The sequence below is a fragment of the Amphiura filiformis genome, chromosome 15 (genome assembly GCF_039555335.1).
Source record: "Amphiura filiformis chromosome 15, Afil_fr2py, whole genome shotgun sequence".
Taxonomy (NCBI): Eukaryota; Metazoa; Echinodermata; class Ophiuroidea; order Amphilepidida; family Amphiuridae; genus Amphiura; species Amphiura filiformis.
Genome location: NC_092642.1, coordinates 49,220,782 through 49,234,461, shown reverse-complemented (window position 1 = coordinate 49,234,461; position 13,680 = coordinate 49,220,782). Strand labels below are relative to the sequence as shown.

Sequence of the window (13,680 nt, the reverse complement as noted above, 5' to 3'; positions counted from 1 at the left end):
AATGCCTTGCCTTGGTACCTATCCGTGTTGATGCTGCCAGGGTTTGAACCCACAACATTGAGCTACTTGGCAATTTATAGTTTAACCATCTTACCTATTTCAAAAACTTGAAGTAAACACACACAGTTAGCAGCCTGCACAACCGATTCTTTTGTTTGGCAAGGCTCACTCAGTCATTTAATGAGGCAATACAAACGATCGAATTTGGTGTTGAAATGAGCTAAATTTTTAGTTACACCTTTTCGATGTAAAATTAATTTTCTCGGCCAAATGAAAAGCAATCATTTTCATTTTTTCAGTAAATGTCAGGAAAAATTGTAGTGCTTGATACTGTATTTTTTTTCCAAATTCTAGTGTTAAACTTAGGCGTGAAATTTAGTCATTTAGTGTAAGATTTTCGATTTTGATAGACTTAGACTCTGTCCGCGAGCCTTTTTTTGGATCAACCTTTTAGCTTTTCAAAGTAAGATAGTTCGCTAATGAAGGATTTTTCCCAACTTTCTAACGCACATCACCGTGAGCGATATATCATAGTTTTGTCAGAATTTGCGTTTTCATTTCACTATTTTAACTGCCGGCTGACCATTTTTCAAAATCAACAAGTGAAATCTAAGGCTAATACTAGCATTGTGGATCGATATCCCTGGGTTTAATAGGAATACCGGCATGGCTACAGTGTTGCTAGAACTTCAATATAGCTAAAAGAAATTCCCAGGCCTATAGCGCTCCTACTGATCATGTTTAACCAGAACACTCAATTGGGGATTTGGGCTACCAAATCGCTGGTCGGGCAATTTGCTTTCAATGGAAAATTGACCTGGATAAACAACAAAGGAAATATCGACTATTTCTGTTGGTTGCTCTCGAGATAAAAGTACTGAGTTAGACATTTTCGGAGTATGGAGGAAAAAGGGTAAAATAAAAACGGAAATTCTAACAAAACTATAATATATAGACCCACACGATGTGCTTTACAGAGGTGGGAAATATCTTTCTTTAGCAAACTATATTAGTTTGAGACGCTAAAAATGAATTCGTAAAAAGCTCAAGGCGTGCGAACTGAAGGCCTATAAAAATCAAAAATATCACACTAAAAGACACAATTTGATGCTTAATTTTAACACCAGGATTTGTAAAAAATGTATATCCAAGCACCAAGTTTTTAACTGACATTACTGAAGAAAAAAAAAAATATTGCTTTATATTTGACCGCGAAAATTAATTTCATAGCAAAAGGTGTATCTCTGAATTGTGCTGATTTTAACATGTATCGATCGACTTTCAGCGCGACTAAGCATTTCTAAAGAATCGGTTGTCCAGGCTGCTAACTGCACAGTTACTTATCTTTTGCTTGCCACATCTTTATCGTTGTCAATGTCCACATCATATCAATGCAGTTCTCCTTGTGTAAATTCACAAAAATGTGCACCAATCACACAATATGCAAGCATAGTTACTGTAAAAACTTGATAATTAGCATATATTATGTGCTTTCTATCGAGCGCTTTTGAAAACATGAAATTGTATCAAAGTCTGACGCTTTACCAACTGAGCTAATGGGGTTGAGACACGTATTTGCAGGTTTACTTGTTGTATATAACTATGTGTATCGATGATTTGCTTAAAACCCTTTACAGTTTTGTGGAAGGGGCACTTCATGTTTGCATGTTTTAAAAGTGCTTGATAGTAAGCACATATGCTAACTATCAAGTTTTTACAGTATCACACTAAATTGGTGCATTGCCCGTTGCAACCATGTGGATGTCATTCTATAGCAATCCACAGTGTTACATGTCTTCCTGTAAGGTGGAAAACAAAGCATGTATTATGCAGAGATTAAACCAAGGAAATACCTGCTCTTGTATTTTGACAAAGGTGAATTTTATGCCCTGATAGGAAGTTCCTTTGCATGCTTTAACTCAGCGCTTTAATCATTGTCAAATAATTGTCAACATTTTGAGTTGTTGCTGAAAAGTTTGTCATTTCAAAACTGAGCTACAAAGTTCTCAAAATTTGTTTCCAGTTTTGAGCAATAATAAGAATAGAGAAGTCCTTTTGAGAGGGCTCTCAAAAGGACTTCTCTAGGGAAAGATCAAATCTTACTCATGTTTACCGGACCTAGAGTACCAAGTAATTTCAAATCGTAATAATAAGAATACCGTAAAAACTCGATAGTCAGCATATGTGCTTAGTATCAAGCACTTTTGAAAACATGAAATTCTACCAAAGTCCAGCACATTTGCAGGTTTACTTGTTCATATATAACTATGTGTATCGATGATTTGCTCAAAACCCTTTACAATTTTGTGGATGAGGCTCTTCATGTTTGCATATTTTAAAAGCGCTCGATAGTAAGCATGTATGCTAACTATCGAGTTTTTATGGTATTCATATAATAGGATAGAGTGCTTCTTTCTTGCAAATTGCCTGAAATGTCAAATTTGTAGCAAGAGGACAAGTTTATCCTATGTTCTCATTACTTTCATTATGAACATTGTATAGCATGTGGCTACACACCAAATTTGATTCAATTGTAAGATATTCTGTCAGTCGGCATGACGTCACTTGCGATATATTGCTCCTTCCCATTGGTTGCTTTTGCCGATATTTGGCTGTTCCATCTCGCCCCCTCGGACACAAAGGGGACACTTACTGTTGCACTCAATGGGGAAATCACAAAACATGTCATGAAATAAATACCTCCTGATGAAAAAATTCCAAAAGTTTGATTTCTTATCAGGGAAATCAACTTTAAATAATTACCAAATACAAGGCAAATTGGTATTTTTTGTGCTGAGAAAACTTGAACTGAAAGGCCCTGTACAAACCAATAGGAATTTCGCGATGGTGACCCCTTTGACAGACGTGAGAAGTGGGTAAGTGCAATAGATGGAACAGCCCCGACTGAGAGAAGTGAATGTTTAATTCTACAAAATCTGAAGCAAAATAAGGACACATTCTTAAACGCTTACATTATGCTATTCCAGTTTAAATCCATACACCCCTATGGAATATGTGACCTTAATCTCCCACACAGGGAATGTGAATTTTTCAAATGGGGTTACCTGAATGGATGACTCCATGGAGATTAAGTGCATGTCTTCCATAGGGGGTGTATGGATGTCAACTGGAATAGCCCATTTGGCCTGTGAGCAATGGAGATATTTGTATCAGAGTTGATATCTTACTAATCAGACCCATTGGGCTATTCCAGTTGAAATCCACACTACCCCTGTGGAAGATTTTGGAAATATCTTCTACAGGGGGAGTATGTTTTTCAAATGCAATTGCTCAAGGTTAATCATTTTGAAACCCATACTCCCCCTGTATTATGGCTTTACCTATATCTTCCACACCTGGAGTGAGTATTTCAAATGAAGTTACCCAATTGTATATTCTATTCAAAACTCATACTCCCTCTTTGGAAGACTTTAGCTAAATCTTCCACAGGGGTTGTGTGGAATTTAAATGGAATGGCCCATTCTTCCATCTATTTCTTATTGTCGCAATCTTTCACAACATGTCTCTTTCTTCCAGAAGAAAGTCAATCATGGATTCCGTGTGGCGACCTCATCAGCTACCAAACACCTGTGGAAGTGTGCCATGGAACACCAGGCTTTCTTTCAGTGAGTATTTTATAATTATCATAAAAGACAACTTTTGAATGCTAAATGGCCAGTAACATTTTAGATTAATACAGACCACAAAAGAATTAAGCTACCAGTTATGTTGAATCCTGTATATCCTAAACAAAGACGGATATGCCATAATTAGAACCAGCAGCAAATAACTGCATCTTTTAGCTCGGATTTAAGACCTCATTCATTGAAATTGGTTCAGAAATAAAGACACAGTGATCCAAAATCCCAAGGAAGATACAAATTCAAAAGTTACAGTTTGCCCCATTGGATGCCCTATTGACTTGTACACAAAGACTTCTTAAAGAAAAGAACTAGCGCCATACTTTACATTGATTAGAACATTATGAAGTGCAACTTTTGATTTTGTTCCTTCCTTGGGTTTTCGATCACTGTTTCTATAATTCTCAACCGATTTCAACAAATTAAGTCTTAAATCAGAGCTAAAGGGTACAGGTACTGGCTGCTAGTTTTTTATTAAATACAGATATAGTAATACCCATATGTCATGATGATTATACTTGGAAGTACATAAACCTTAATATTGTATACTTTTTCTCACTCCTGTATCCCATTTTGAACCATTCTGTTGCAAGTGATATTTAGAGTTTACATGTCAGTAGTGAGGGCTTAATGATTACCGTAAAAACTCGATAGTTAGCATATGTGCTTACTATCAAGCGCTTTTAAAACATGCAAAAATGAAGAGCCCCATCCACAAAAGTGTAAAGGGTTTTGAGCAAATCATCGATACACATAGTTATATACAAACAAGTAAACCTGCAAATGTGTGTCTGAACTCCATTAGCTCAGTTGGAAAAGCACCAGACTTTGGTACAATTTCATTTTTTCAAAAGCGCTTGATAGTAAGCACATATGCTACCTATCGAGTTTTTACGGTATTGCAGTACAAATTTTTATTTCCATACAAAATACTGAACCCTATATATTCATACCAAGCATAATTGTATAGCTTGCATACCTACCTTCATATATATATATATATTGAAATGCTATTTTATCTCTCCATAGACGATTAGCTGGTGGCGGATCCCAAGGCGAGGGTAAATCTGATAGGCCTATAACTTTGCCATCAATAGTATACACAAGTGGTTCCCAAACTTGGGGTTGCAACCCTTTTGGGTCGTGGGGCATTTGAAAAGGGTCGTGAGCAAAACCCTCATGAAGCTAGCATTATAAATGTAAACATCAAAAATATTTTAATTTTCCAATTTTTTTAACAGTTTAACAACCCAGACTATAAATTGTGTTTTCTAAAGCTACATTGTGTACCTGAATTCATATTTTCTTGTGCTACATGCGATTTAGCAGTAAGCATCTTTTGAACATGATGAAGTAATTTCAGGTCATGCTGCATCTTATTTTATAAACCAACATTGCAGATTATGTGCAATTTGGTTACATGTCAAGTTATACTAGTAAGTTTAGTTTAGTATGCTGGACGACTCAATTTATGGTCCCGTCAAATAAATCAGGCTTTTGGGTCGCTTGTGAAAAAGTTTGGGAACCACTGGTATACGCCCTTTCTGAGCGAATGTACTAACCCATATCATTCAAAGAAATAATGCACTCGAACTCATTCTTTGCAGCATCTAACCCATTTTCATCATTAGTTTTTAGGAATTTCATTATTTTTATCTTTGCACATCAGTTTTCATATAGCATTGTTCTCTTCTATAAAGGTTAATGATGGTATGACCTTTGACATGAACAGTCACCACCATTTATGGTTTGCGGTGTTTCTACACTTTGATTTTTAATTATTTCAGTGCATTACCATTACAGTATCAAATCTTGTGACTTGCTCCAAAATTAGAGTGTAGAATTTTTACCAGTTTTCACTGGGAGGGGGAGGGGGGTACTCATAGTATAAATGGGTAGCATTGATCACTGACCCCTTTTTCTAGGCCAAGTTTGGTATATGGGTAGGTCCTATTTTCAAAATGTTTCTCATTTTTTTAAAATGGAAAATAGCCCAATTGTGCCTCACTGTAGCCAACATATTTGAAATTTTCTAACATTTTGGGGGAAAAGTTTGGCCAAAAATTCTGAATTTTGGTATATCGATGGGTCCAAATTTCTTGATAAATTGGAATATTGATGGGTCCACTTTCAAAATTTTCTATTTTAAATGTCCTGCATTGCTATATTTGACACAAATGTATAGCTATACGAATCTATTCGGTGATAATAAAAATGTACAAACATTACCCGCATAATATTGCTATGACATAATAATGTGGGTGCGCATGAGCTAAACTGAATGATTCTAGAAAATTATACACAAAGTATAGACTAAAATTTAGTTTTCTGACAATTTCCAAAGGATTTTCCCCTAAATATGACAGGAATTTATTATTTATAATATCTGTAAAAATTTGCAATTTGTGCACAAAAACCCAAAATCAAAGAGTGCTATATTGTTTATACTGTAGCTGTAAATATCAAAAAATAAAAATTATTTGATATCAGAAGGACATTCCTTGTATTCAGAATGCATTTTGATGTGTCTGATGTGCTCTCATGTGGCACAACAAATACTGTGCAAACGTTGCTATCCGATCCCTTTGACAATGTAATTTGCATTATATTAAACTGCATCATTCAGTGCATGTTTTAGAGCATGCATATAGTGGTGTATGATGATGTAGTTGAATCATGTCACAAAGCATATCGGGGGGGGAGGGGGGGAGCTAAAGTGGTAAATTTATTGCAAGAAAGATAATCCGATAGTTATTACCGTATTCATGGTATATGACTTTATTAGTACCCAGGATACTTAAGTCAGTCACTTTTGTAGAGCATTTTTGTCTCGCCTGAACTTTGTTCAGGATGGGACTTAGTAATCACTATTTCTGTCTGTCCGTCCGTGTGTGTGGATGGATGTGTGTGTGGATGTATGTATGTATGTGTGTCCGTCCGGAGCTGTATCTGGGGAACCGTAAGACTTACGGCGACGCTACTTGGTGGGAGGAAGGGTATCCAAGTTTGCTCCGTAACCGTATGTTTTCGGTGAAAAATATGCAAATTAATCATAGCTAATTTGCATAATTTATGCAAAAATCAGCGCAAATTGATAGCGGAGTTTGTGGACAGACTATCTCAAGATCCGTCGGGCGCATGGTAACGAAACCTGGTGACAGGAATGATACACACCTGCTGATCACCTGATTAGTTTTTCGGCATTTAGTTGTTAATTTGCATAATTTATGCGGAACGATTCTACAAATATGGTTGGAAATCTGAAGAAATCCGCCTTATGGAGCTGTATCTGGGGATCCGTAAGATCCATAAGCCCTATGATGATGAAACGTGGTAGGGGGTAGTATGACCAGAGGATCTCAACCTGATTTTCAGCGCAAAATATGGTAATTAAGTACCTAATTTGCATAATTTATGCATAAAATGCAAAACCTATTTTCTCGGAGACTAGGGTGCATACGTTCTTCAAACTTGGTGGGTGGGTGCATCTTCACCCCAGACAGAAGAAGTTTGTATTGGTTAGTGCGTCAAGGTCACCCGAGGTCATCCAGGGGTCATCTGAGATCAAATGACTAAAAACTGTCGTATGGGCACGAAACTTGGTGGGTACGGTCAACATAACGTGGTAGGGGGTAGTATGACCAGAGGATCTCAACCCGATTTGATTTTCAGCGCAAAATATGGTAATTAAGTACCTCAGTTGCATAATTTATGCGTATTTGATGCGTATCAAGCAAAAAACCCTTGTGAACAGCTTATCTGGAGATCCGTATGGGGTACAGTGGCGTAACTTGGTGAGGAGTAGTGGGGCCAGAGGTTCTTGACCTGATTAGATTTTGAGCGTAAAATATGGTAATTAAGTACCTAATTTGCATAATATATGCGTAATAAGCAAAATACCTTATGAACAGATTATCTGGAGATCCATTATGGGGTACAGTGGCGTTACTTGGTGGGGAGTTGCGTGGCCAGTGGTACTCGACCTGAACATACTTTATCCAATTTCGTGAGGTCAAAGGTCACATACAAGGTCAAAGGTCAACTGAGGTCACCAAATCTTTTAATAACTAATTTTCAACTGTGCATCACATATCCAACTAACAGCTTGATCGATCATATAATTAAGGAAATATGACGACTTTAAGATAGTCGCTTTCCATGTAAAGTACAGCAAAGTAGCACTTTCAATGAGTGATAACTCGTAAAGGAAGCATCTTTCTGTTTTGATTTATTTCATGAAATAGTTCTTTGGTATTGCCAAATTTGATTTTTCAGCGCAACATACTTTATCCAATTTCGTGAGGTCAAAGGTCACATACAAGGTCAAAGGTCAACTGAGGTCACCAAATCTTTTAATAATTAATTTTCAACTGTGCATCACATATCCAAATAACAGCTTGATCGGTCATGTAATTAAGGAAATATGACGACTTAAAGATAGTCGCTTTCCATGTAAAGTATGACGTCTTAAAGATAGTCGCTTTCCATGTAAAGTATAGCAAAGTAGCACTTTCAATGAGTGATAACTCGTAAAGGAAGCATCTTGCTGTTTTGATTTATTTGATGGAATAGTTCTTTGGTATTGCCAAATTTGATTTTTCAGCGCAACATACTTTATCCAATTTCGTGAGGTCAAAGGTCACATACAAGGTCAAAGGTCAACTGAGGTTACCAAATCTTTTAATAATTAATTTTCAACTGTGTATCACATATCCAAATAACAGCTTGATCGGTCATGTAATTAACGAAATATGACGACTTTAAGATAGTCGCTTTCCATGTAAACTATAGCAAAGTAGCACTTTCAATGAGTGATAACTCGTAAAGGAAGCATCTTTCTGTTTTGATTTATTACTTTGATGAAATAGTTGTTTGGTTTTGCCAAATTTTTGGAAGGTCATTACGGGGTCATCCGGGATCATCTGAGGTCAAGTTACTAAAAACTGTTGTATGGGCATGAAACTTGATGGGTACAGTCAACATTTCAAGCCAAATTTTTGGAAGTTCATTTTGGGGTCACCAGGGGTCATCTGAGGTCAAATTATTAAAAACTGTCGTATGGGCATGAAACTTGGTGGGTACAGTCAACATTTAAAGCCAAATTTTTGGAAGGTCATTTTGGGGTCACCAGGGGTCATCTGAGGTCAAATTAGTAAAAACTGTCGTATGGGCATGAAACTTGGTGGGTACAGTCAATATTTAAAACCAAATATTTGGAAGGTAATTTTGGAGTCACCAGGGGTCAACTGAGGTCAAATTAGTAAAAACTGTCGTATGGGCATGAAACTTGATGGGTACAGTCAACATTTATAGAAGGTCATTTTGGGGTCACCAGGGGTCATCTGAGGTCAAATTAGTGAAAACTGTCGTATGGGCATGAAACTTGGTGGGTACAGTCAACATTTAAAGCCAAATTTTTGGAAGGTCATTTTGGGGTCACCAGGGTCATCTGAGGTCAAATTAGTAAAAACTGTCGTATGGGCATGAAACTTGGTGGGTACAGTCAATATTTAAAACCAAATATTTGGAAGGTAATTTCGGAGCCACCAGGGGTCAACTGAGGTCAAATTAGTAAAAACTGTCGTATGGGCATGAAACTTGATGGGTACAGTCAACATTTATAGCCAAATTTTTGGAAGGTCATTTCGAGGCCACCAGTGGTCATCTAAGGTCAAATTAGTAAAAACTCGTATGGGCATGAAACTTAGCACGAGGGGTACAGTCAACATTTAGAGCCAAAATTTTAGAAGGTCATTTCAGGGCCACCTGGGGTCATATGAGGTCATATTAGTAAAAACTGTTGCATGGGCATGAAACTTGGGTACAGTACAGTTACCATCAGCCAGATAATCGTGCCCAGCCGATAACCGCCAAATTCATTTACCTCTCTACCAACAGTTATCGCAAAGGCAGGCGGTCACAAAAGCAGGCGGTCACAAAAGCAGGCGAGACTCGTGGTTCGAGAACCGCCTTTTATATTATAATGATGAAAAGAAAGTAAAAAATGAGATTTTAGATGCGTTAACATTCAAAATACAGTGTATATTGTAAGTCAAAATCATTTTAATCCTAAACTTTAAAAGTTTGGAAGGTAATTTTTTTCAGATATTTGCTGGAACTTAATTTTACAGGTGCATTGATAGACAGGTGTCACTCTCAACGTTCTAATTACACTACAAGATTCCTATTAGGGTCACCTGCACAGGTACACCATCCTGGAAACCATCGGCATGGTACTTGGCTGGTACTATGCAGTACCAGGGGAGTACCAGTGTAGAACCAGTGCAGCACCACTGCTGGAGGGTCTACAGTGTAGTACCAGGGGAGTACCAGTGTAGTACCAATGCAGTACCACTGCTGGTAGGTCTACAGTGCAGTACCAGGGGAGTACCAGTGTAATACCAGTGCAGTACCACTGCTGGTGGGTCTACTGTGCAGTTCCAGGGGAGTAACAGTGGAGTACCACTGCTTGTGGATCTACAGTGCAGTACCAGGGGAGTACCAGTGTAGTAACCAATGCAGTATCACTGCTGGTGGATCCTGTACAGTAGCAGCATTGGTACTGTGTAAGGTACTCTGTGTGTACCTGTGCAGGCGGCCACAATAGGAATCTTATAGTTCAGGTAGAATATGCTACTTATGGAACCCTCTACTTATGTATGCATCCATCGGGACAAATTATACATATAGATATGTTTAAATGACAACATCTGTTGTTGTTATACCCCAACCCGCCATATTGTACTCAACAGCCCTAATCATACTCCGTCTCTTCATATCTGTCGTACCATCCAAAGTATGCTACGCAAAGGAAGCACGGAAAAGCTTGCCAGTATCCTCCCCCTGTGTGGAACATCCAGCTTGAGGTACAGTTATACTGTGTACTTATTGTATGAGGTGTTTTCACTTTTGTTACATCCATTATGATAGATTTCAGGGCCTCAGTTTCGTTCCAGTTTGCGAAAATCAAAAACATATGTGTCACTTTACTTACTGCATGATTCAATAGAAGAAGTTGATTCTCGCAACAAATTTTACGAGAATCATTACGAGAGTAGATTCTGTGATTCTCATTGAATCTGAGGCCCTGGATTTTGATAAGTTTGTCACCATATTAGCAGCTTGTATGATGCATGGCTTATATTTCCCTTGTGTTTTAGCATGAGGTATAGTTATAGCAACAATTATTATCTTTGTGTGAACATGTTGGTATTTCACTTGTGTGACTGTAACATATTTATGTGAGAGTCTGACAAACTGAAACAGTGTGGTCTATGCAGGGGGTTAGGGGTTGTCCCCCCCCCCCCCATGAGATGTTTGGCTAACTCAACCCCAAAGAAGCTTTCAACCTCCCTTAAAAGAAACTTGCAACCAACCCCAAAAAGAAAATTTCAACCTCTTAACTCCTCTAATAGAGTGAAATTAATTTCCCCTTAGTTTTGGGAAAAAATAGTGAGAAATTGAAAATTGACATGGCATACACAAAATTTCACCTTAATTTTGGGATCAAATTGTGTTAATTGAATATTTTCTCACGCTTCATGCACAATTATCACAGTAACACAAAGCCAAAATGATGCCCACCACCAATATTTTTGTCTTTGTCCCTTCACCCAACTGACCCTGATATGCCATTGAACATGTAAAATACTTGGACCCCCAAAAGGATTTTTTACAAAACCATGCTTTCTTATTAGAGTTTGGCTCCCAAAGGGGGCTGCAAATTGGGAATGCTGCAATACATCTAGGGGTGTGAGAATTCAGCTTTTAAACTGATTTCAGCATTTTTTGTTGGTTTTGATTTCCAGCTTTTTTTTGTACACATGCTCTGTGAAAGTATAGGATCTTTCCAAACTTCAGCTTTTTCACTCTCTAGGTTCAGCTCTTTTTATATGTGGTATGACTCACACCCCTGCATACAAATTTATGCTATATATTGGCATTCCAAATACCTGCAGTGACTTTTCCATGAATGAAAACAACTTGGTGCAAAATTTAAAAGTGCCTCTCTCAAATATAAATCCTTGAGTGATATATGATACTTATTTCGTATTGATTTGTGATAATATTGTGTATGACTCTCTGTCAGTATCTGCTGTGAATGTAGCCTAATTTCCCCAGGGTTTCTTCCTTTATTAATAATTGGAATTGTTTTAATCATGTCACTAGCTTCTGATGAAATTTGATCATCTTGTTTTTGGCAATAGTTTGTAATTTTTGTGAAACTTGTATTGTTACATATATTGACTGCTCAGTGCCAGAAGTAGGTATAAGTGCAATAGCTGCCCTGTGAACATTTGGCAATTTACACACAGTATATTGTACTCATCTACACATGGCAGCTACACATGGCAGCTATTGCACTTACCCACTTCTGGCACTGACAGTCGATATGTGCTCAGTTGGTGTTACTCTGATAGTGTGTGGTGATAATTAACAGTACTGTTTTGGTATATGCATGGTTTTGATTTTGATGATTTACATGCAGGCTTCGAAATAAGTTGGTATTTTTGAGTGCCATTCAGACCCTTGATCTCGGGCCCTCACAGATGTTTGCAGTCCCAAATATATAATCCACATCAAGTTGTTATGTAGAAGGGTGTACTCCAGACCTGAAATAAGGCAGAATTTCTGAGGGCCACCATGCAGTTGGGTCTTTGCTCTTAAATTATTGGGAACCTCACAATTTTGTGAGGGCCATGGACCCTCAGATTTGTCTTATTGTGAGCCCATATACATGTATAAGTAATATTAAAGGGCGGTAACGGTTGGTTTAGGATGTGGATTCTGATGAAACTGAAGTGCAATGTCAAATATCATCCCTTTTATGCATCCATGTAAAAAAAGCATCAACATTTTCAAGGTAAATTGATAATTAGCATAATTATCAATATATAATGCGGTATGTGTGTATCAGTTTCATCTGTCTTTCCTCATGGAACGATCGGCCCTCATTATCGGGTGATTCTGACACTTTTGACTGTTTGTGGTTAGTCTGAGGTAGATCCATTCAAATTAATTCAGCTATATCCTATCACAGTCGGGCTTAGCTTGCATCTTGGTATCCCAGCAACGGTTACTAAAGAGGAGGATGTATTTTACTTTATTTGACATAAAAAAATTAGGTTCTACACTTCACATAATTGTAAACGTTTTCATGAAACTTTCTGTTTTATTGATTCACGAAACTTGATTATTTGTTATGTGGGAGTTACAACTTGACTTTTATTGTTACACTTTCTTTCAAATCTTGCCATGTTGAAGCATCTCCTGTGTGATAAAGAAAACGCACAGCTACCGACATTCCAAAATGCAGTCTACGTATTCTGTTTAAATTGCAAACACTTGAGTCATGCAGTGTGCAACATATTTAATATGTACTTTGCCATCCAGGTCCATCTCGTATTTATGTCATGCACTAATAATGATTAGTAGCACATGTTGTTGTTGGAGCCATTTTCTTCATGTTTTTAAATAGAATTAATTGCAGACTATTTATTCTATTTGTGAGATAAACCCTTTGGATGAGCATAATTCAACACATGCTATTTTCTTGTTTTAACCCCATGAGAACTACCGGCCTATTGGTCAAAAAGGAGTTTTCGTTATCAATTGGACATTGGCAACATTGTTAGAAAAATTTCACCACACAAAAAACTTGGGGTGAATTATTTGCAAAGCTCCATCCTGATTGGTTGTTAAAATGAAGATATCATGTAATTGACCAATCAGAGGCAATGTTAGATCGGCAGGTAGTGCTCAGGGGTTAAAATGTGGCAGAAAATTTCATCACATGCTAGTTTCTTGTTTTAAAATGTGGCAGAAAATTTCAAAATGTTGGGTTTACTGTGTTAGTATTTGCAATGTTTGTTTTGTTTTTGAATTATCTTAGTAAGTGCATGAATTGGTTTGAATTGTTGTGCATTATATATCTAGTCAAAATAGTAAAATCCAACACGTTTCCCCACAAGTTTGGAAGTGATGTCAATACTTTTATGTAATTGGGCTATTCCAGTTAAAATCCACACTACTGTGGAAA

At 37.3% G+C, this 13,680-nt stretch overlaps 1 protein-coding gene across 7 annotated transcripts in view; it reads left to right on the top strand.

Annotated features, from left to right (window-relative positions):
• LOC140171768 (FERM domain-containing protein 3-like) overlaps positions 1–13,680 on the top strand; it is a 107,891-nt gene that overhangs the window by 72,687 nt on the left and 21,524 nt on the right. For 2 of the 7 annotated variants that reach the window (XM_072195094.1, XM_072195091.1), the window contains exons 8-9: positions 3,538–3,626; positions 10,439–10,507. In XM_072195094.1, the coding sequence (XP_072051195.1) occupies positions 3,538–3,626; positions 10,439–10,507 (158 nt within the window). Of the gene's footprint in view, positions 1–3,537; positions 3,627–10,393; positions 10,508–13,680 lie in introns of all 7 variants that reach the window. The other 5 variants (XM_072195093.1, XM_072195088.1, XM_072195092.1 and 2 more) reach the window with 4 other exon arrangements.